The sequence below is a fragment of the Acomys russatus genome, chromosome 20 (assembly GCF_903995435.1).
Source record: "Acomys russatus chromosome 20, mAcoRus1.1, whole genome shotgun sequence".
Classification (NCBI taxonomy): Eukaryota; Metazoa; Chordata; class Mammalia; order Rodentia; family Muridae; genus Acomys; species Acomys russatus.
The window spans coordinates 32,261,577-32,285,784 of record NC_067156.1 but is presented as its reverse complement, the minus strand read 5'-3'; the positions used below and the strand labels follow the sequence as shown (position 1 = coordinate 32,285,784).

General features: G+C 39.0%; 2 protein-coding genes and 1 pseudogene across 2 annotated transcripts; 1 reads left to right on the top strand and 2 right to left on the bottom strand.

The window, feature by feature from the left end:
- Window positions 1-668: 668 nt before the first annotated feature.
- Marcol (MARCO like) lies at window positions 669-5,715 on the bottom strand. Its single transcript, XM_051164004.1, has 2 exons — window positions 5,590-5,715; window positions 669-1,375 (listed from the first exon to the last, which is right to left on the bottom strand). Exons 1-2 carry the CDS (start codon window positions 5,636-5,638, stop codon window positions 669-671), a joined length of 756 nt encoding a protein of 251 aa, XP_051019961.1. The 5' UTR covers window positions 5,639-5,715.
- An 11,016-nt stretch (window positions 5,716-16,731) lies between these two features.
- LOC127204786 (SUMO-conjugating enzyme UBC9-like) lies at window positions 16,732-17,245 on the top strand (annotated as a pseudogene).
- Window positions 17,246-19,356: 2,111 nt separating this feature from the next.
- LOC127204703 (serine protease inhibitor Kazal-type 12-like) lies at window positions 19,357-23,835 on the bottom strand. The gene is made up of 4 exons (XM_051163945.1): window positions 23,775-23,835; window positions 21,723-21,748; window positions 19,644-19,771; window positions 19,357-19,402 (listed from the first exon to the last, which is right to left on the bottom strand). Exons 1-4 carry the CDS (start codon window positions 23,833-23,835, stop codon window positions 19,357-19,359), a joined length of 261 nt encoding a protein of 86 aa, XP_051019902.1.
- Between the last annotated feature and the right edge of the window lie 373 nt (window positions 23,836-24,208).

Genomic DNA, 24,208 nt, shown 5'->3' with positions numbered 1-24,208 from the left:
GTTCAATTCCCAGCAACCACATGGTGGCTCACAACCATCTATAATGCAATCTGGGCCCTCTTCTGGTATATGGGCAGAGTACTGTATAAATAATAAATAAATCTTTAAAAAAAAAAAAAGAATATAGGTTAAGAGGAAATGGCAGTGTTTTTAAAAACATATTGTGATTGAATTGAAACTATAGATGATCAGCTTTGGTAAAAAAACATAACTTGTATGATGTAGAAAATGATGATTAGAAAAATATTAGTGGGTTCTTAAAGGACTCTATGTGCTATGAATGGCAGTCTAGGTAACTAGAATCACTGATCAGTAACAACAGATCAGAGTTTCATTGGAATTACCACATTCAGTGGTTTTTTGTTTTGTTTTGTTTTGTTTCCTAAAGGGTACAGCTACGATTGAAATAGGTGTGAAAGTTAAACCTGAAAGGAATGGACTCAGTTGGTGAGATCCTTAATTAACTCAGTTCAGGTACAAGGAACTGGGTAAACGATGACAGAAAGAAATGAGAGAGAAATGGTCTAACAGAAGTCCCTCGGTGATCATAGTGTGAAGTTGACATTGCTTTCATTTTGCTTGGTCAGTGGTATTGCAGATTCTCATGAGTTTATTGTATTCAGTTAGCTATTTAGTCAGGCGTGGAAAACAGAATGACTGAGGTAAGTTTAAAGAATAAAACAGACAGCCATACTAACCCGAATCCCCATTGTATCCTCCTTTGAAGGGTTGTCTACATTTTTTCTTTCTTCTTGTTTATACAAAGATCTTGGTTTCCTTTGTTGGTTAGAGGACCCTGGTTTCCCTTGTTGGCTAGAGGACCCTGGTGTCTCTTCTTGGCTAGGGGATCCTGGTTTCCCTTGTTGGCTAGAAGATTCTAAAACACCTTGGTCAGAAGAGCCTGGCTTGCCTTTATTGCTAGGTGATGTTGGCTCCCCATTTTGGCTAAGAGACCCTGGCTTGTTTTTGTCCTTAGGTGGCAACGGCTTCCCATTTTGGCCAGGAGATCCTGGCTTTCCTTGCTGACTAGGGGACCCTGATTCTCCTTGCTTGTTAGAAGCATGTGCAGTCCCCTTTTGGTTTGCTTCTTCTAGCTGTCCTTGCAAAATCCAAGCACTGGGCATCCCAGGCTGGTTCAAACCTTCTGGCCTCCCTTGTTGATGAACACCTATTGGTTTCCCTGGCTGGTTGGAGTATCCTGGCTGTCCTTGCAGGATTAGCATTCCTGGTTTTCCTTGTGTAAGGCTATGTTCCTGCTTGTCAGATTCTTTCTCTCCCCCAGGACTAGCTTCATTTTTTGTTTCTAATATAAGTACAGGTTTTTTATTCTCTTCTAGCTTGAAGATACTTGGTTGTGGAATCTGTTTAGAGGACACTGAAATGACACAATAAGAAAAAGGATGAAAGCGGAATTATTTTAATAATTTAAAACAAATCATTCACCACAAGATACAGTTTTTGTCATATAACTTTTTATTTTTTTAAATCAATACCAAGTTGGAAATTTCCCATCTTTTCTCTCACTTTGAATATTTTGGTTCCTCTGTCTGTTTTTCTTTAATGAATTATAATTTCTAAAATGCATAGCATCTGGCAGGCTTGCTCATTTGTAAATTATGCTATCTAAATTCTTTGAATTAAGGTTTTTTTTCTACCCTTATTTCCACTTGTTTCTTGAGAAATCAGTCTCTACTCGGTGCCCACTTTAAGCTTTTGTTGTATCTCAGAATCCAATTTTCTAAGCATAAAGTCTTGTCCGGCCTGCAGGGAAAGCAAAATTCTGGACATTATTCATTCTGATTTTTTTCTCAAATTGTAGAAAGTGATAGATAGTACATCTATTAAAAATTTTATTTTATTCATATATATTCCCTCAGCACTATGCTTTTTAAAAAAATATAGTTGGTTTCTAATGCAGTTTGAGACCAACAGTTTTGATACTCTCATTCCTATATTTTCTTCCTAGCAATGCTTTGGATATTGGGAGTATTGTTTTTTGTTTACATATAAATTTCAATATTGATGTTCTGTTTTTGTGAAACATATCCTTAGAATATTAATGTGAAATGCATTGTGCCCATATATTAACTTGGACAATGTAGCCATTCACACAATATTAATTCTGCCAGTTTATGAATATAGAAGTTATTACCATCTCCCAGAATCCTCTGTACCTATTTTGTTCAGTGCCTCAAAATGTTTACTGTAGAAGGCATTTTAGTTCCTTTGTCATGTCCATGGTAAGGTATTATGTGCATAATTTTAAATTAAATATTAAGAGAATTCGTACAAACATATGAACATATCTTGATCATCTTCAGCCCCCACTCCTCCACTCCTCCTTCCTATCCCCCTACCATCTTCATAGCCTTTTCTTAGGCTCATTCCCCGTCCTCCGTAAGAAGACTCTATTTCCCAGCAATACTCCTCTTCCTCTGACTCTTGTCATCTTTCTGCTCCTCTTGCAGGATGCTCCGTGAGCATATAAGTACAAGTGCTGTGTCATAAACATCTCACTTAAGAGGAGGGAACCCGATGGTCAGTTGGTCTCTGCACTCCTATTAGCTTTCTGTGAAGACCTCTGTCTTTCTGCTGTGAGTACAAGCTTGGTGAGGTGTGCCAGCTATACTTCCCTGTGGATAAGAGGATATGGATGTAGAGTGCAGTGTGAGAGTATTATGCTGGGTTATCAAACTATGGCACTAACCAAGGAAAATACAATAGTAATTATCAAACCCCTACTCTGATCTACCCAATAGACAGGAGAGCGGGGACTGACTCTGACATGATCTCTGGTGCTCCATATTTGACCACCTCCCCTTAATGGGGAGGCCTGGTGGAACTCAGAGAAAGAATAAGCAGACTACCAAAATGAGACTTGATAGCCTATGACCCTATAGTGGAGGAGGAGGTCCCCCTTGGTCATAGACCTAGGGGAGGGGAATAGGATGAAAGTGGGAGGGAGGGGGGAATGGGAGGATACAAGTGATGGGATAACAATTGAGTTGTAAACTGAATAAATTAATAAAATTAAAATAAAAAAGAAAAGCAGCAGCATCAGATTCTTAAAATGTAAGTCCCCCAATGAATGTACTCTGTCTTTTCAGTTTATTATGGTAGCCCACGCATCACTTATATAAACAGGGTCTAAAAACAGTGGGTAAAAGTTAGCACTTTATAGCTAATGGAAATGGTATTATGCTGGGTCATATCTTTTCTTAGCACAAGTGTCTCTTTTGTCTCTTCTCGTGTTTGATAATAGTATTCTTCCCTCACTCCCCCCCCCCCCGCCTTTTAATCATGAGGTTTCATCCAAGTTTTTACTCAAAGTGATACATTTTGCCCTGGGCAATATTTTGCTTCCTGTACATAACTTAAAATCATCTCAAGGTAGATGATTCTCAATTTATATTTGGGGTATCATTTAAATTTTCAATTGCTCTGCTTGACATTTTCAAAAATATACTCTCTTGATTAATTTATTCATGCTGTGTGTCCTGCCAGTGGTAGTTAGGATTTCATCTAAGCAGAAGATAGAGAATGGGCTGTTGGATTCATTTTTTTTTTTTTATTAATCACTTTAATTCTGACTAAACGCTGTAGGTAAATGGCAATAAATCCTAAAGACAAAAAGCATTGTAGGTTAATTTTCTAGTCTCTTCCACCCTCCTCCCTTATGCTTTCCTGCCTAGGAAACAGTAATTTTTATCAAAACTATTAAAAAACATTTTCGAATTATCCCAGAAATAACTCACGTGCTTACAAATGTATTCAAAATTCCACGTCTCCCAAGGCCTCAGTTCACTTGCTGATCCCTTCCTTGCTTTTCTCCTCAGTGTATGGCAGCTGTCACTGAGTTAGTTTAGACCTTGTTTCCATTCTTGCGCCCTGAATGGCTGCCCCTTCCTCCTTATATGGACTTATCGTACTTTCTGTAGGCACTCTTTGAGCAATGAGTAGCTTGTATATGTTCCCAGCTTGCTACTGCTAGTAATTATTCTGAGAAAATTTATGTAAACCATTTATCTCCCATGAAAAGTTTAACTCTGCAGGCTGAAAACTGGAGGTAAGTGTTTGATGGTAAATGCAATCATTAACATATCAGATCATGTTGGACATTATGGCATATATATGTGGCAACTGGGCAGTAGGGTGGCTGAATCAGGAAGACTGTCAGTTAAAGTCTAGCATAGAATATAAGGAAGAACACTGCCTCAAAATTAAACAGGCATCATGTTGTGTTAGAACGATATAGTTAAGTAAAAGATTTAGAAAACAGTTATCATCTGCTTTGGTTTTTGGGTCGTGTTAAATTTTATTTTCTCCACTTTACAAATCCCAATTATGTGCTTGGCTTCTCTTTCTTCACATTTCTCTCTTCCTCACCTTTCAAGTTCATATAACTGCTACCTAGAGTCTTGACACACTTTCTTCTGTCAACAGTATGTTTAGTACATACTGTCCCCCAGAGAGACACTCAGAGTTCATGACAGATGCATTTGTGATACGCATAAGCATTAGGGAGAGATTCTAATTATCCTGCCCTCTTCCCCTGAAAAGCATATATGTTTTTACTTGTTATTTCTCTCACTCTGTCCCTCAGTTCTAATCTCATACTTTAACTCAGTTTATCTGTCTCCTAACAGCATCTCCATTTAATTATTGCCCCAATCCATTTCAGTGCTATCCAAAGATCCATGTTCTGAATGGGATTCATATGATGGTTTGTGTCTTCAGTAGCATGAAATAGCTCTGAAGTGTTTGCAGTAAAAAGACAACTTCAAATTCCATTGCTACAGGCATAGGAAGCATGATTTCCTAGGTATTTTTGATATTTTTTTCATACTAGTTATAAGAACAACCAATAAGCATTGTAATTTAAGGGTACATTAATTTTTTTTCCTGCGTCTGGAGATAGAATTCAGAGGCATATACATGTTAAGCATGAAACCTATTACTGAACACAGTTCTTTAAAAATCCAGTATACTATAACCATTATCTTAATATATATATTATGGTACTAAGAATTTCTAAACATCTTAAGACATTCATATGTCTGTGCTAGAATGTATATATTTTAAAACAACTATATTAAAATACAGAATAGAAAATATGTTAGCATTAGTCACTTACAAAGAGCTCAAGTAATGGCAAATGATACAACATCCATATAATTTCTAAAGGGAAAAGAGACTCAAACTCTTTAAGCAAGTCACATAAATATAAAAACTCACTAGTAAAACATATTTTAAAAAATTGATCATAGATTGAAAGTATGGCCATAGCATACCACCATTCTTCAACAGGACATGAGTGTGAACATTTTTATGCTCTTATAATATTTTTACATTGACAGCATCTTTGTATTTGACACCTTTCTCAACCCCTTTTCCTCGCTCCCCTCTAACCACAAGCCTTCCACGCTTGCTGCATCTAGTGACCATTTTATACCTCCAGAGCTATATTTTTCTGAAATTACTTTTGTCACTTCGTTGTTTCATTGTGTTAAAACATCTCCTCATCTCTCAAATGTTCAAATTCTGTCATTAGAGAGTTGGAAGGAAATACATCAGATGCAGCCTTCTTACCTGAGAACACAGTCAGGAACATGAAGGGAAGGAACATTAAGGCCCCCATAATGGAGGCAGTAGATTCAGACTTGGCTGTTGGGTAGCTTCAGTGTAACTCTTCTGTTGTTCCTTTCTGAATAAACCATGCTCCTCACCACCATGTTATATATTTGAAAATTCCCCACCCTTATTGCTACACACTGTCACTGTCTTGAAAAATTACACAGTAAACTTTCACAAATGAAGGTGTTTTTTTTTTTGAATTTGAACTTCACACCCCAACTCCTGTAACTATCCAAACTTTAATATGCGTCTATCAGATTATCTCTTTTCAGGATGAAAATGGTGAGACACGCCTGGGGAAGGGATGAATTCACTGTTCGTTTCTTTGTTGTTAGGGGATGGCTTCTTGTCAGTTGGTGTTCTTATTCACTCTACAAGTTTATATGTTTGTGACAGAGACCTTCAAGGCATTTTCCCTCAACTGAATTATATACCAATAACTGACCTCAAATTACATATTAAACACAAGTAAAATGCATCAAGTATTGGTCATTAGTGAGTTATGAATGCATTCAGTGGGGAATGATGACATGTTTTTATGAGGTAGCCAGGGACAATAGTGTTCATGGTGGAGAATGCCATTACACTGTCGCCTTTTCTTCTCAAGTTATAATACCGAAAGCTCATGTGAAAATTACCTTGGGAGGTTTATGTAATCTCAGACTCAGTATTGTAACACACTGTGAGAGTGTCTTCATGGCTGGAGGCTCCATGTAAGGAATTCTCATTATTTGGAGCATGCTCAAAAGATGCTTTGATAAAAATGTGACATTGCAGCATCAGATAGCATGATGTACGTGGATGGTTCTTACCCTCATCAAAAAAATGTCATTCTGAAGCAAATGGAGAAGTCTACACCTGGAAAAAGTGCAAAACCAAAAACCAAAGCAAAACAAAACCAACAACAGCAACAAAAAACACTAGCACCGCCACCACTATCAAAACCCGACTGAGCACGGGGTTCCCAGCCCCAGTTGATACGTCTGCAGCACAACCCCTGCTAGGGGAACAGGAAGTTTGCTGCGAGATTATGCCTTCTTTAGAAGGCAGGAAGTTATATCCATGATATCTTAACATCGTGGTAGCCTAAGTGAGATCTACATAATGATCCATGGCATGGCAATATGGATAGGGGAAATCAATCAAAGCCTAAAGCCAAGCTGCTAAGAAGGGGAGAATCAATCTCCTCCAGGGGCAAGTCCCTGGTAGGTTAACTAATCCCAAGTGGTCTATCGTAAACACGTACATATATGAGCATCGGTAAATGGAAACACAAGGCAGTGTGTGTGTGTGTGTGTGTGTGTGTGTGTGTGTGTGTGTGTGTGTGTGTGTGTTGTGATATATGTGATGTCTATGCGTAGGTGTACTTCTGTGTATGTATGCATGTATATGGTTTACTCCTGTGTTTGTATGTTTAGATTTAAAGGTAAGGCGCTTGTCTTCATTGTGACAAATTTTAAAATACAGGCCCTATATTGTGGATGCCTGTGCACACACCACAAGGACTCATTCTGTGGTATTTGTACTCTACTTACTCTACTATATATTACGTGGGAGCTGTTTTCATATGAAGAAAATTATTTGTTGAAGTCAAAACTGTAGATTTTAGTACATTAATAAATGGTTATGGATATATTTTCTCTTTGTTTAAACATTTGCCTCACTTAGTGCTACTCCATGTTATTTTCTACCCCCAGGGTAATTGACATTTCAAAACAACCTGCATATTAATAAGTAGCATCCAATAGTTGTAGGTCAGGACACTACAGTGATACTTCTCCTCTGAAAACATCTTTGTTGGGGATATTGCTGCTTGCACAGAATAGTTGTTCTTGGGATGCCGTGCTTTGTTTCACTAGAGGGGCTTTGTGATGCATTCCCTTCAGTGCTTCAGATAACAGAAGCATTTATTTCACATTTAATACAAGTATTATTTCACTGTGACTCTTCCCACCATTTTTACACTTCTTCACACTTAGAATGAAGATAAAAATTTTGGATAGGGATTGGCTCAGAAAATGATTGCCACATGAATACATTTGAGAAAGAGAGAATGTGTATTGCAGGTCTTTAAGCAAGAAGATACACCAGTGGTATTGCTTTGATAGCCATTACACTTGGGTGGGAATAGCCATAGCAAAGGAATCAAGACTGAACTTGTGAACCAGGCATGGTGGCTCAGGCCTTTAATCCCTGAACTCAGGAGGCAGAGGTAGGTGGATCTCTGTGAGTTTGAGGCTAGCCTGGTCTACAAAATGAGTCCAGGATAGCCAGAACTACAACAGAAACCCAGAAACCCTGTCTCAAAAAACCAAACATACCGCTGACCTACTTTTGGGACTTAAGGTGAGAGAAGCATGGGAGAATGGGGAAATAGAAGGATCCAGAGGGTCCTAGAAACCTACAAGGAGAACATTATGACACACGGATCAGGGCCCAGGGGTCCTGCTCAAACTATGGCACCAGCCAAGGACAATTTAGGCAGTAAACTTCGAACCCCTCCCCAGATCTAGCCAATGGACAGGACATTCTCCACCATTGAGTGGAGAGAGTGGGGTCTGAATTTCATGCGAACTCTGGTGCCCCATATTTGACCACATCCCCTTGATGGGGAGGCCTGGTGGCACTCAAAGGAAGGATAGCAGGCTACCAAGAAGAGACTTGATATCGTATGATGGGGAGGAGGTCCCCACAGTCACAGTCATAGGGGAGAGGAGTAGGGGGAAAGCAGGAGGTTGGGAGGAATGGGAGGATACAAGGGATGGGCTAACAATTGAGATGTAATATGAATAAATTAATAAAATATTAAAAAATAAAACACACACACACCCCACCAGAACTTGCTGTCTCTCCTCTTTTTCAGCTATACCATCTTATGCGACTTATTATTTATTCTCCCTCCTTTTCTCTCCTTTCTCCCCTTTCTTATTTCTAAACTTATGATAAGAATCCATGATTGCATTTCTCTAGATATTTACCTGTGGTTTGGAGCGAAAATACATTTGTTATTTTGTAGCATCTTTATTGTTATTATGTCCTGAATTTCTCTTTACTTCTCCATCTATAAAGTGAGTTAGAGTCAGGATTAAGGTAGATTTATTCTGGAGGTGGGGGAATATACAACATGATTCCATGCCACCAATAATCATTTCAAGTCCTCATTTCCTGGATTGAATTATATCAGTTTAATAGCTTGGAATCAACCTGCATGTGTTCACCATCCTGCTCTGTGGATGAAATGGGCAGTGCTAGAGCCAGAGGAAACCAGGCCTGCTGCCTGATACTGTGCCTCTCATAGTATTTGCCTGGCCATTTCCAAAGTGACTCGGGGGGAGGGGGACAAAATATGTTTCCCATGATTTACTGAGTGTGGTTTCTGCTGTGGGCTGTCCATATCAAGATTACTTGACTTAATATCAAGCCATTTGCCATAATCCAAAAGTGGAGAAGCTATGAACACTCTGATAATTTTCTCTTTTTTGTTTTATTTGTGTTCTTCTCCAGGAAGAGAAAAACACATGACAAGCTTAGTTCTTGTGACCTTGGGCAAAGTTCTAGAGTTTGAGCACAGAAAACAGAGAAAAAGTGTGTTCCATTACATCTCTTAGATTATCCTGACACAGACACAGGATGCTCTGCTGAGTTCAGCCAGAAAAAAAGTGGAAATTTAGTCTTGTCTTTGAACTATAATTTAGTGTCCTTTGCCCAAGCTGTCAGAGAAAGGCTTGTCAGTTAGTCAACCAGTACCATTAGCTACTTTATAATATCCAGAAAGGCTGAAGGCTATCCACTAAATAGTCAATGTGTAACTTAAAGACCCTTGCCACTCTTTAGTTGGTTTATTGATTAATAAATTTACATGATTCCACATTTGATGCAAGGCATCAGGTGCTGTGATCTGAAAGGGCATGATTGACATCTTGCTTCAGTGACTTCCAGCTGTGAGCATCTATTCTCCAGTCAGTACACAAAGCTTCAATGCAAACAGAACTTAAGTTGCACTGGATTTCATCACTATTTATTGGGGTTGCACATTCATCTGGCACACGCCCATGTTACACAGATGTTGGCCATTGTTGTTCTGCTAACATCAGCATTAGAGGGAAGTGGACACATTGCCCTGATGATTTCATTTTAATTGAACCCATGTGAAATGAGTATACCAATAAAACACAAAAGAGTATAATTAAAATAGTATTGCAGTAAGTTGGGTGTAATAGACATTTATTGACATACCTAAGACTTCTATTGCATGGATATCTTTTGGTGTAAATGTCTGTAAATTCTAGGGATACAAAATGAAATTTAGTTTGTTTCTAACCCCTTAATTAGCCTCCATTTATTGCCCCTTTCAGAATAACACTGATTTTGGCTTTAGTTTCATCTTTATATTTATGAGAAATTTAATCAGTCATTAGGCCTTTTTTTGAGGGGGTAGCTTATTACTTAAAACTTGATTCCAGTAACATTGCATATGATTTCCACTCATAATTAGATTTATCTTAGAAAAAGGGCATAATGTTAGCATAGCATTGCAAAGATCAGCATCAACCTTACACACCTCTTTAATTTTCTACAGGACACAAATCTTCTCTCCCCTTTCTGGAACTTGAGTTTTTTTGTTACTTTCCTTGGAATAAGAGGCAGTGTATATGGGAGAATGACAGATTCTTGTCTGAGCCTTAGGAGGTCTGCAAGTATTAGATGAAATGAAAGATGCTCAATCATAAAATAAAATAATGGTCATATGACTGAAGCCACCCTGGAGACCAGCTGAACACTCTGTTATGGCAATTGTATACGGAAAGAAACATTCCTTCCTGATGAGTCATGCACTCAAAGGCCACAGACACATGAAGAGGTGAATGTGTGATTGTTGACAGCCACTGAGTTTGATGTTGCATTGACTGGATCAAGATCACATGGTAGCTATAAAAACAGTATTTATGGTGGTGGCTTTTATTTAATAATTTTTGAGATCTTTATCACTCTGCCCTTTCTGGTCCCAGTATAATTGCTCCCAAATTCACTTCCCAAATTCACATATGTATACAAACAGAAATATATTGTTTTTGAATGTATATTTAAATATAAATTATACATTTTAGTATATTTCAGTACAGTTTTTAGTATAGTTCAGGTTCTGTTCGAATGAAAGCATTACATTTTCTATGTGATAGGGGGTCCCTTCTCACTCTGGAGTAGGCAGCCTTGGTACTCAAAGTGTCCCTTTTCCAACACAAATTGTTTTAGTGACTCTGTGTGGTCTGTCTCCCTTTCCAGCATGTTTACACATGCAGCATGCAACTATGTTGATCTTATCCTTCATAGTCAAGTAGGAAACAAAAAATTCTAAAGGAATTAAGTTTTCTCCTTAGATTTTCTTAAAAGTTAGGGGCTACATCTCAGAATGGAGCACTGAGAGTGGTATGGAAGAATGGGTGGATGGAAAGACCCAGAGGGTTCAGGAGCCCCACAAGAAGACCATCAAGGCCTATGTATCTGGACCCCAAGCGGGCGGGCTTGGGGGGGGTACACAAACTGTTGCATCAACCCAGGACAATGCATGACGTAAACCTAGACCACCTGTTCAGATCTAGCCAATGGACTGCTCATTCTCCATGTGGAGGGGCCAAGGGGAGAGCAGGGACTGCTTTTTGACATGAACTCTGTCCCTCCAATTTGATCACTTTCCCTTGGTGGAGAGGCTCAATGGGCACAAAGTGGAAGGAGAAGCAAGCTATCTCGATGAGACCTGATAGGCTGTGGTCATATGGTAGGGGAGGAGGTCCCCTTCTGTCAGACGTCTAGGAGAGGGGGGAGTAGAGTGAAAGAGGGAGGGATGATGGGAATGGGAAGATACAAGTGAGGATATAACAATCAGGATATAATCTGAATAAATTACAATAAATTTTAAAAAACTTTCAAAGCTCAAGTTCATAGATTCCACTGTGTTCTCAAAATATCTATGGCAAAAAAATTTTTTTTAAAGCAGGAGAATGACAGTATCTAAATTAAAGATTTACCCTAATGCTATATAACCAAAATAATGTGATACTGACAAGGGAATAGACAAAGAAAGCTACAAAACAGAATATAGAACCTACAAGCGGACTCACAGAAATACAGCCAACTGAACTTGGACAAATAATAATAACAATATAATGGACCAAAGACTATCATTTGAACAAATGTTATTGAAACAATAGGATTCCTATATGAAAAACAATCAATATAAACACAAGATTTCATATAACTTAAATAAAGAAGAATGAGATTTAATTGTAAAAGTATAAAAGTCTTAGAAAAGAAAGCATAGGAAAGCTTTTTTGTTTCATTGGTATTTGTTTCTTTGTTTGTTTTTGTTTGAGAAATGGATGCTTTGTGTAGCCCTGGCTGTCCTGGACTTGCTCTATAGACCAAGCTGGCCTCAAACGCAGAGATCTGCCTGCCTCTGCCTCTCCAGTACAGGAAATCTTGGTAGTCTGGGATTCCTGGTGATTATATTGAGTTGTTTGAAGGTCCACTCTGTATATGCTATAGTTAGCACCTGGAAGCTACTGTAAAGCCTGTCTGTTAAAATCTTGGTCTCTAGACTTTCGTACCATTTGGGAAGTGGTGGAACATTTAACACATAGATCCAGGAGGGCAAGTGGGAATTTGGCACACTGTAGAAATATCTTCTCTTTTGTTCCTGGCCACAGGTAAATGAGCTTCCTCATCAGCCATGTGCTGATCCTCTGACCCAGGTTGAAAGCAACATGGAGAGTTGCTAAGGAGCCAAAGCCTCCAAAAACTATGTGAGCCAAAACAAAGAAACAAGCCCATTTCTTTAGTTAAATTGACTTATCTCAGTATGTATGTACGTACGTATGTATGTATGCATGTACATATGTATGTATGCATATAAGTATGTATGTGTGCATGTGTGCATGCATGCAAAACTGTATGTATGTATGTAACTATGTGTGTATGTATGCAAGTATGTATGTATGTATGTGTGTATGTATGTATGTATCTATGTATGTATTTTTACAGTGGTGAGAATCTAAGAATTAAGATTTTTAAATTTCTTAAAATACCATCTGGCATATAGAAAGCACTCAATGAATCAAAGTTCTTTTCAAATTTGAAGTTTCAAATTGACCACTATTATACATGTGCTGATGTTTCTCAAAACAGTTTTTTAAAAATATTCTTTGACACAGTAGGGTGATAATGTTTTGTAGTAACCTGCTTCATTCTTTATGAATAAATAGACCAGAGGAACTGAGACTAAGCTATACCAGTCCTGAACATAGCCCAAGTGATTTTATATTCTACTACAGAGACATTTGCACAGTTACAATCCATGTTCATTGCCACTCTATTTACAACAGCTAGAAAATGGAAGCAACCCCAAAGTATAACTGAATGGATAAGAAAAATGTGGCACATATAGTCATTAGAATGTTACTTGGCTGTAAAGAAAAATGAAATACTAAAACTTGGAAGTAAATGATGGAACTTGAAAATTTACATTGCTGTAACTCAGGCCTTGGAAGACAAATGCTGGATTCCACACTCCCCTTCCCCCCCCCGCCACCTGCCTCTATCTCTCTGGAATCCTAGTCGTTTTGTGTTTTTAACTTGTAGCATAGGATGAAGCCTTTGGAGAGTCACATTAAGTAAGATGCATAAAGTATTATAGGTAAACTGAGGAGGTAAAATATTGGGAATAGAATTTCTTAAGCTGGGAGGAGCATCAAAGTGTGGAGGAATGAAAGGTTGAAAGAAGGGCTAAACCAATGAAAATATTTATGAACGCTTCTCTCTCACAACCCAGTTAAAAATATAATTAGGGGAAAGTAGGATACATGTGACATGAAAAAGAAGGGGTACATTGGTGCTTAAGGATTAAGTGGGAGTATTGATTGGAGAATGGGTAATGGAAAGGGGTAGTGGGTGGGTTAATCAACATTATGGATATATGAAAAGCTCTTATGAAAACATAGTAGTTAGTAAGATAATTTCAAAATATAATTCAAAGAAGGGTTCAAGAGGAATTACCCTCAAAGGATGGATAATGCTACTTCTGAAAGACATAGGTTATTAAATGGAAATCTCAATTAAAGGAATGGTATACTTCTTTATGGGTCATTGGTCAAAGAGACCCCTAGGTCTCCAAAATGATACAGACTACCGCCATTGATCCTCCTTATCCACCATCACTACATGGCAAGACCCTGTTTCTGAAAACATCACACACTTTGGCTTCAGAATGCAAAGATGTCTGGGAAACTTCCTGCTGGCTAGCTTCCGTAGTACTGGAAGATGCTATGGCCACCGTCAGAATAGGAAAAACATTTTAATGGTTTTCTCCAGTGCTGGACTGTGCGTGCTTCAACCCCTACCTGTGATAGTAAAGTCGATACCCCTAGATGCATGTTGCTCTCACATTTGCACTGGACAGCAATCACAGAGCTTCATGATTCACCAAACTGCTGAGAATAAGAAACTCAGTACATGACTTTAAATGGTACATTTCTGTAAGAGGAATGAGAGGCCTTCCTTGAGCAGGAACAAGGCCCACCTGGCAACATACATGCGCAGAACAGGGCCATCATGTCGAGTTGGCCCTGAGACCTACCTGGACATGCCCGAGCATGCCCAGAGACTGACTGCCCACAGTCTGTTGATGTCAGGATGGGAACCAAGGAGGAAGAATAATAGGTGCCGCTCTCAGTTTGGGAGCCAATGGGACACTGAGGGGGAGGTATAAAGGCAAGACATGTTTCAGACTAGGCACCAGCTCATCCCTGTCCCCAAGAGTCCTAGGCCTGCGTCCCAGTGTAAGACTCTGATCAGGAGAGTCTGTACCAGGAAGCAGCAAATGGGAGAGACAGAGTCTGGGTGGATGCAAAAGCAAGAGGTTTAATGTTCCAGCGTGCTGGGGTCCACCTGTACACAGGAGTCAGGCAACCCTGAACTGCAAATCCATAATGTTTTTATACTCTAGCAAAGGCAGATTTCATTAACAGTACTATAATTGGTCTATAAATTGATTGGCTAAGGCATATTAGGTGAGAATAAGGGTGTATTTGGAATGTGTGATTTTCTGCCTTGGCTGGTTTTTGGCGAGAAAGGCAGTTTTTCCTTGTAGGGTCAGGTAGCTGTAATGGCCCATGGCAACGGAATTTAATTGTATCTAATTGCTCCCGTGGAGTTTCTGAAGGCTGTTGGCAGGTCTAGTTTACAGCAGTACATGGTCATCCTCAGAACGCAGGATGAAGTGAAGTCACCTGGAGGACAAGTTCTCATACAGAACATGGTATTAAGTGCAGAATGTAAATTACATATAGGATACGACATTAATTTTGCCCCTACACCAGCAACACATTTGTATTATCTACTGCCTCTGACAAGGCTCAGGACACATCACAGGTGGGAAGGCAAAGGTGTATTAATTACTCTTCTATTGCTGTGACAAAATACGACAAGCAAGAGTTCATTTGGGAGTCCATGATGGAGGAGGAACATGACAGCAAGGAGCAAGCATGGTGGCCAAAGCTGCAAGATAAGAGCTCACATCCTGAACCAGAAGCATGAAACATTAAAGAGACGGGGGAAGAAATAATGACAGATAGAATTGGATATTATATGTCCTTATACTCTCAAAGCCTGCCTCCAGTGACATACTTTAAACAATGCTGCGCCTCCTAAGTCACCATAAATGCCACTGTAGACCAAGTGTTCAAATACCAAAGACAATGGGAGACATTTCTCACTCAAGATGTCCCATGGGGCGGGGGAAAACACAATAACTAGAGGATTATCATGAGAGCTGTGGTCTTCTGGACATGGCATGGCATTCGCATTTATGAAGCTACAGTAACTCTCGTTACATTGCACCAGACATGCACAAGGTCAAACCAGAGAAAATTCCACCATGTTGGCCACATTCTGTAAAGAGGAGATATTGGCCCTTGATAGCTGATGGAGCATGGGGAATCATACTTTTTGATCATGTTCCTGTTGGTAGGTTTCTGATGATGCAGTGGATAGCCCAACACCCATGTATATATGGGTACTACTAATTGGATTTTGTAGGTAATGTGAAAGAAAAGGAAAGGAAGATACGAAGTTAGGAAAGGGACATATTGCAAAAGTAGGTGGATAGAGGGGATGCTGGAGGAAGTGGTGGGATAGATATGATAGCATATCATTGTATATGTTTAAAATCCTCAAGGATAAGAAGATGATAAAAAGATTATAAGCATAAAATAATGACTAAGATATTAACTACATCAATTTGATCAGTACATGCCGGAGTCCATTTCCAGATGAGGGTCGGGCCCTGAAGAAGGGTGTATGTAAGAGCAATGAGGGAAGGGAGAATCGGACACGGGACATCATTCAATTCTTTTGATGAGAGACGGGTCAGAGAGGAAGCCTTGATGGCTTTACCTACTCTGACAATGTATGTCTCTTGTAAGCATTATTTATACACAAAATCATTTCCTTAAAAACTTTAATCATTGATTACACAGCTGTCAGTTAGATGCACTGGAACTTTGTCAAACAGGCCTTAAGGACACCTGTTGGGGCACTGGAACTTTTTGTCAAATGGTGCCCCCAGATTTCTTGGCCTCACCAAGTACACATAATATATATGTTTTGAACTATCTCAGTATACTCATATGGATTAAGAATGATGGCTAATCAATATTTTAATTAAGGGAAAGATAAGAAGGATGGAACAGAAAGATGAAGGAAGTAAGTAAGGAACAAATAAAAGGAAAAAAAGGAAGAAAATACGATACGATTCTCAAGCTCTTAAGAGATAAATCAAGACAATATTTGAAAGAGAGAATGTGAAATCCAATGATATAATGAGCTGCACTCAAATATATCTTCTGTGGGATTTTGTACAGGTGGTTAGAATGCCATGCTGTGTTTGTGGTTTCAGAATGGAGTGTTACTGCTTAGTGTCCATGATAAAGTGGCTACTATTGACTCTGGGAAGAAGCTATTATGCACTGATGCAGTGATCTTATCCTTTAGTTTGAAACTAAGAAGGAGAATGAGGCTGACAGGACACAGAGGGAGCCCCGAGACATGGAGCGCCTCTGCCTCCATGATGGTCTAGGCCACAGCTGCCCAGGGACTTTGAGTGTGTCAGGGATTGCAATTTGCGCACAGGAAAGGGAGGCTTGGAGAAAGGAACACCCTTTTGGCTTTGTGGCTTTCCCAACAGAGAGCTCTGATGGCATGGTGAACCTGATGAATTGGGAGGCTCTATCCCTGGAAAGAAGGGGACTCCGTGGGAAGGAGGCTTGTTCAAGCTACAGATGTTTTTCAAAGATGACTGTCTGTCCTGGCCACCAGAATGTAAGTTTGACCCACCACTGTTCCATCCATACACATATCCTTCTGGCACAGAATGCCCACCAATCATGGAGGAAGACAAGGACTGGAGGCCAGCGATCACGGTCGAACATCTTATTAGGAACACAAGAACGTCTACATGAACCAAATATTCAAGACCCAGCTCAAGCACAATTTACTGCCAAAACCGAGTGGCATATGAGAAAGGGGTCGAACACAAGCCAAGATGTTTGCCCCCTCATAAGCAGCGTCCCTGTGGCTCCAAGATGAAGCGATTGACTTGGCAAGAACTTGTTTACAACCATTTGCAGATCTAAGTCGCTCTGTACAGTTACTAGTTGCCTAGGAGGGAAGAACAGGCACCGTTTTCCATTTCCTCCACTGGCATATACAGTCTCAATTGACTGAATTGCCCCAGTTTTTTTCATACAGGGTCTCTTCCTTCAGTCTTTTGTATTTTTGACTGTTATGTAAAACTTGTCAGTATTTCAACTGCTGTAAAATGATAAGCTTTTGTACTTGGTAAGTCCCTGGGAGGTAGTTTCTTCACATCGGGATGCAGGCATGCTTGCCACTGTTCAGAGCTCTGGCCTCCAGCTGACTGTATGACAGAACCACACTGTCCCTCCCTCCCCACTCTTGTCCTTCTCAGAAACCTGGGCTGTTGCTTATGAGCCACAGATCCAAAGTTGGCCAGCATTCCTCCATCCCTCACCACTTTCTCTCTCTCTCTCTCTCTCTCTCTCTCTCTCTCTCTCTCTCTCTCTCTCTCTCTCTCTCTCTCTCTCTCTCTGTGTGTGTATTGAGTCTGACCTGGTGGTTTTGGTAAATAATGGGGATCTAAGTCAATCAATTATTGGATATTAAAGAGTATGAGCATTATGTAACAGATCTTCTCATTTCTACAGTTTCTAGAAATCTGAACTTTTAAAAGGTCTTAAATATTGGCATCTAACTGACAGTAAGAAAATGAACACTTGTTCACACATGCGCACATAGACTGTATGTATTTACATGTTGACTAAAGAAACACCTCTCAGCCACTTCTGACTTGTTTGCTGTGTGGTGAAAACTTCTTATTAAAAAACAATGTGTCTACTGTGTAACACAGAGTGATGTACTCCATCCAAGTTCACATCTTATTAATACATTCAATTTCAGACTTCAAAAAAATCCCTCTTTCTTTACTTGAAAGTTTCCTTCATTCCTAACTTAGCAAATTTCTTTTATTTCACAGATCTACTAAAATGGCATAATTTATATGATTGGTTTTCTTACTATAAACCAATAGGTCCCTGTTATAGGGCAAGGCTTGAGATTTTGTGGTGATATTCTCACCCATGTGATCTTGTTAGTCTTAACACTTTACTAGCCTTTATGTGTTTTAAATTTTATTTTCTTTATATTTTTATTTCAATTTCTCCATTCTTCAAGATTCATTCAGAAGAATCAGTTTCAAGCAATCTTTGTCTCCTATTTTCTCTAACATGTGCCTCTATTTCTTCCTTTTTAAACTTTTTAATAACTGAAAACACACTAAAACATAATATTGTCTACCTACTAAGGATACGTTTATTCAAAGTAGAGATCTTGTCTATATGCATTGCATAATTATTTCCAGAAGCGGTAAATGGAGTCATCAGAATTCTTAAGCAAGAACATATCAAAGCTTGCTTTAATGTTGGTATGTATCTGTGTTGACAATGGCTGAAGGTGCTTAGCTTGTCAATTTCTGTATTTTTGAAAATCCACAGTACTTGAGTGAATGTACTCTTTCAAGCCTTTTCACATGTAGAAACTATGTTTCATGTGGTACATTGTGTCACACTGATAAAGCCACAAGTAATGTAGAAAGAGTCAACAGTTCCAAAATGTAATCAGAAGTGACCAGTATTTTATCTGTCTTTTATTGCTTCCTGACCACAATACATAAGTTGAAACATTCAATTCAACATTCCCCTTAGGGAAAAACTCTCTATTCCAACACAAAACTTGTTAGATGCATATATTTACTTCACAGGGTCCAATTTTATTTCCTTCAGATCCTCTGCATAGCTGGTGAAGAACTGAGTACTGACTCGGTCTGGTAAATGTGATAATATTCTGCTTAGTTTTCCAGTTTCTCATTTCATGTTGAAAAGTGTAACAGTTTATCTAACTAAATTAATCAGAGATGCTTTCATTATCTGAAGCAAAGCATTGGTGTAGAAGTGTTACTAAAATACCTTTATTGAAATTTTGTTTTGTGCATAACTGGTGGGAGGCACGTTGCTAAGGATACTGGGTAATAGGAAGTATACATCTTCCTGTAAGAACCAAACCAAAGGCACACCCAGTGCTGTGATGTTGGGGGATTCAGCATTTCCCTTTATGTCTGAAACCAAGTTTTCCAGAACTTTCCCTGAAAGAAAAGAGATGACATTCAGAGATGAACTGCAATTGAAATGAATTCATTCTAGACTGAGTCAAGTGGCAAAGATTGGTTTCCTAGGTTTCAGATTGGGAGGTAATAGTATTAATTTATTTCATACGAAATCAATTTTAATAGACTAGTAAATTATTAAGGAACAAATCATGGACTCCTCCTACTCTACTGGGCCCGGCCAAGAGTGTCATGCTATTAGCTCATCAGTTTTGCTTACATGGCAATTTGGCAGAATTCACATCGGTTTTGATAAGTTTTCCCGTCAGTGCCACACACTGGTTTGTGGATTTGGGGGCACGATTTTCCATCTGTAGCCAGTGTCTTCTCATAGTTGTTGCAAAAAGCCTGAAAATTAAATAAAGTGTTTTTGGCTCATTTCTTATGGAATGGAAAAATAGTCCTATGGGCCTCAAAATTCGTTCAAGAACATTTTCGTTTTATTATGAAAATAAAATTACACTGAAAAGGAAAGAATAAACCGCTGAAATTGCAGCACTTCCCATGTACACAATATTTTGAGATACACATGAACTGCATGTTTCTTTTTTTGAAAACAAAAATTATGTATTTTGAAAATTACAAACACACATCTTGCCTGTGTTTTATATATCTATTATCAACATTTTCACTAACAGGTGATTGTAAGACCTTTTACAAGTGTGCCTTTTTTCTACTTTTGTGAGACAGTGAGTTTGCTAACCGCCATCCGATGCATGTTTCTCTTTTACATGCATCTCTGCACATTCTCGTAGCAGTATGATTTTCCTGCATAATATTCCACTACAAGTGTGACACAGGTCACTTCCCTCATATGCTACTGCACACCTTTTACACCTATTGAGCTAAGATGTCCACTTTACTTTACAATGACATCACGTTAAAAAATCATCTCCATTTTTCAGATTTAAAAAAAAAAACTTATTTCGTTTTAGACCATAAAGAAATAAATTGTATTCCTTTGCCAATTACTCAGTGAGTATTTATTAAACACCTGTGCAAGTACCATAGGTTTCAAATACAGCATGGCCAATACTCCAAAAAAGAATCTTCTAAAAACTTTCCCCCAAAATCCTAGCTCTTGCCTTAAAAAATAACCAAATGTGAACTTAAGTTATACCCTGAAAAAAATGATACGTTGGGCTAATCTCTAAGATTTTTATTTTTGAAACAGGTTGTCATATAACCCAGGACATCCTCAAATTTATGAAGCAGGAATCTGTGAGATTTGAATATGACAATAGATGAGCCAATTTGAAATGTCAATACAAATCACCTGCTATGATGCGTGTGCTAAGATTAGCAGCTGAACTGAATGGTGTGCCCATTTCTCTGCGCTACTTGTACCCACATCTCTATTTCCCAAAAGAAAAGTTTTCCCTATAAAAGTAGAAAAAAGTCAATTTAGATCCCTATCACCTGCATTCTTAATCTACTTTTAGGTAAGATGCACAGATTAAAGAGATATTTTAAAGTTTTTTTTTTTAAGCAGGATAATTCTTAGAAACTAAAATTCTTACTGCATCATACAAGCAGTTGTTTTCTTATATATTACTGCATCTTTCATTAATTCTTCAATCTAACCAGCAAAACCACCAGTAAACAGTAATGGACTTATTGAATTAGTGATCTAGGTGTCAAATGCTTGGTGGTCTACAGAGCAGGGGTAATTATCTCCTAGGACAAGAGGGTAGCAGCCACAGAAGCATGGGTGCAAAGTACTTAGATGCACAAGGAATTTCCCTACTGGGTTGACTGAGATAGATCCTATTGTGATGGTGTCCTTATCATCAGTATCATAGGCATTGTTCTGGCTCTCAAAATTATCTTGATTTGTCATGTTTGGTAGCCCACGTCTAGAGACATGTGGATCTCTGACTATGAAGCCAGCCTGGTCTACACAAAGAGTTCCAGGGTAGTTAGAAATATGTACATAGTGAGACTTTGTCTCAAAAACATTATCTTAACTTGAAAAATAAATTCCCTGCATTCACAGAAACTGTACCATTATAGAGGCTTGAGCTGGGCATATTCTTTCTGAGGAACTTCGAGTTCTATGTGTCTGAAGAAAACAAGAATTAACATTCAAGATTTTTCCCTTACTGTTTAAAAAAGCACACAGTAATGATTAAATTTGGTGTGGAAACATGTCAATTTATCCTTGAACCTTCTCACCAAACTAGCAGTGGGAGCTCAGAAGGCATCCATGGAAGAGCCGCTTCCTTTGCTAAGAGCACCACTCATTGTGCTGAGGTTTGCTGGGATAGAAACAGCTAGAGAAACAGGGAGGAGCTCATACCTTAATCCCTCCTTGGCTCACAGCATCTGCAGAGAAAGAGCAGATAGTGATAAATCACGTGGTCAGAACAGCAGTGTTTCCAGTTGCAGCTAACCACGATGGTCTTCTATAGCATCTGTTTTGCTTTGTGACACACAGCTTGTTAGCCACCCAGGAGCTGAGAGGCAGGCTGCATTGCCTACCTCCAGGACAGCATTGCTCTTGTTGTTTGCCCTTTGTGTAGGTTTATACAGTCATGTTTTCCAGTTTATGCGTTATCTCATAAGAAGACTTTGAGGGCAAAGTCCAGAGCAGTTCTTTGTTGAATGGGTTTAGATTTACTAGAAGGGAACTGAAAATCTTTGAATTAAAAGCTTTTGGTGACAAATACAAAATAAATTTTAAGCAATTATAGTATGAATCAATGTGATTCATCACATTTTCATTAAGCACAACCCTTTCAACTGTGGGAATTTTACATTTAAGCATTGTCTTAAATCTTACGTACATCAACGCATACAACAAGCCTCTTTTTGAAGTCATGGAAGGCTGATCATGATTGCACATGCTTGTAATTCCAGAGCACAGGTATGGAAGCAGGTGGGTCACTGAAAATTCAAAGGAACTCTTGGTCTATCTAGCAATTGCTGGGCCAGCGAGGCCTGCTTAGTTGGATCCTGCCTCAAGAAAACACTACAAGTAGAACATTATGATGAGAAGATTTGGGCCCAGGGGTCCCGCTCAAACTAAGGCATCAGCCAAGGATAATACGGGCAGTAAACTTTAAACCCCTACCCAGATCTAGCCAATGGGCAGAACATTCTCCACAGTTGAGTGGAGAGTGGGTTATGACTTTCACATGTACTCTGGTGCCTCATATTTGACCATGTTCCTTGGAGGGGGAGACCTGGTGGCACTCAGAGAAGGATAGCAGGTTACCAAGAAGAGACTTGATACCCTATGAGCATATACAAGGGGAGGAAATCCCCCTCAGGAACAGTCATAGGGGAGGGGAATAAGGGGAAAATGGGAGGGAGGGAAGAATGGGAGGAGACAAGGGAGGGGATAACCATTGAGATGTAAGAAGAATAAATTATTAAAAAAAAAAAAAAGAAAACAAGCCAAAATAAACCAAAACCAAAGCAACAAAAATGCCCCAAGCAAACAAACAATCAAGCAAACAAAAAACAAAAACATAAAAGCCATTAAAAAAAAACCTAATCAACAAACTAATGAGCTAAGGAAACTGAGTATACGACAAGTATTTGGCTAAGTATTAATACTCATATGTAATAAACGGCAGAGTAGGGAATACAATCTAGACTTGATAGAATCTAGAACTCAGACAGCACTTCTGTTGTTGCTGAAGGAAGCATCAGTGCACATGAGTTTCTGTTGCATAATTAATACTATTTAAAATAGCAACTAGAGCCCCGAGGTGGCTTATTCAATAAGAGAAAGGATGACAGAAGAATGAATGCTGGAAGCAAGTCTTCAAATGAGGGTCCTGGGCTCTTTCTATTCTTACACCACCGCGGAGTTCTGTGTCTCCCTCTCTCTCTCCCCTTCTCTCTCTCTCTTCCCTTAATTATCTCTTTACTTTGTATACCTAGAAGGTATAAAAGAGTGACTCGGATATTCCCAGCACATCTCTGAAGAATTCTGGCAGCCAAAGCCCATTAAATAAGAGTTCTTTAAGAAGACGCTTTAGGAGAATTTCTTATTTATACAACGTTTCGCTAATCACTGAGGCATAATTCTAACCTTATGCCTCTTGTGGTGACCCACAGAATACAACACTAACGGCCTACAATTCCTCAGTTAGACAGTGGGATCTCAAACCAGTCTGCTAGTCCTATACAGCATGAAACGTTATGGAAATGAATAAAAGCACTCTAAGCAGAGCACTGTAATAAGAATTAAACCAGCTCCTTTGTACGCTAAAATTCCACCCAAAGGAAAAGGCTTAGGCCATTGTTCCCCATTGTGGTCACCATAGCAAACGACATCATAATCCACCTGATCGCATCAGCCAGCCCAGGTCAAAAGTCCACCGAATGGTTTTGCACTCACCTGCATAGAGGAGCAAATAGGCCAGGCTGACCAAAAGCAGAAAGGCACCTGCTGGCTTCATGTCAGTGAGGTCTTTGAGGTCTGAGAAAATGAAAATGTTAATGGAGTTCAACACGGTGGATGATGTTCTCTGGCCTGTTTTTATATGTGGACCTATATGTGCGAATCCAAGTACCTATACATTTGTCACTCAGCCACATCCTCCACCCCTATTATGCAATTGATTTCTCTAAAGAATAGACATTAGACACTGGTGGAACTCATTTTAGGCCCTTTCTATCAAGAACAATAAACAAAAATGATGCTTAGGCATAATAAAGTATACTATAAAAAGCGTACCGTAAGTTTTCCTGTGCACCACACAATGATAATTGCAATTGAATCCTTACCTTGCAATGTATATACTTTAGACTTGTCTGTAACAGAGCCTTAGG

Coding starts and splice junctions, on each gene's coding strand:
- Marcol (XM_051164004.1), bottom strand. CDS start 5,638: ATGGGGGCCTTAATGTTCCTTCCCTTCATGTTCCTGACTGTGTTCTCA. Junction 1,376..5,589: donor GTTCCTGACTGTGTTCTCAG/GTAAGAAGGCTG, acceptor GTGTCATTTCAG/TGTCCTCTAAACAGATTCCA.
- LOC127204703 (XM_051163945.1), bottom strand. CDS start 23,835: ATGAAGCCAGCAGGTGCCTTTCTGCTTTTGGTCAGCCTGGCCTATTTG. Junction 21,749..23,774: donor CTATTTGCTCCTCTATGCAG/GTGAGTGCAAAA, acceptor CTTTCTCTGCAG/ATGCTGTGAGCCAAGGAGGG. Junction 19,403..19,643: donor GAATTCTGCCAAATTGCCAT/GTAAGCAAAACT, acceptor CTTTTCTTTCAG/GGAAAGTTCTGGAAAACTTG.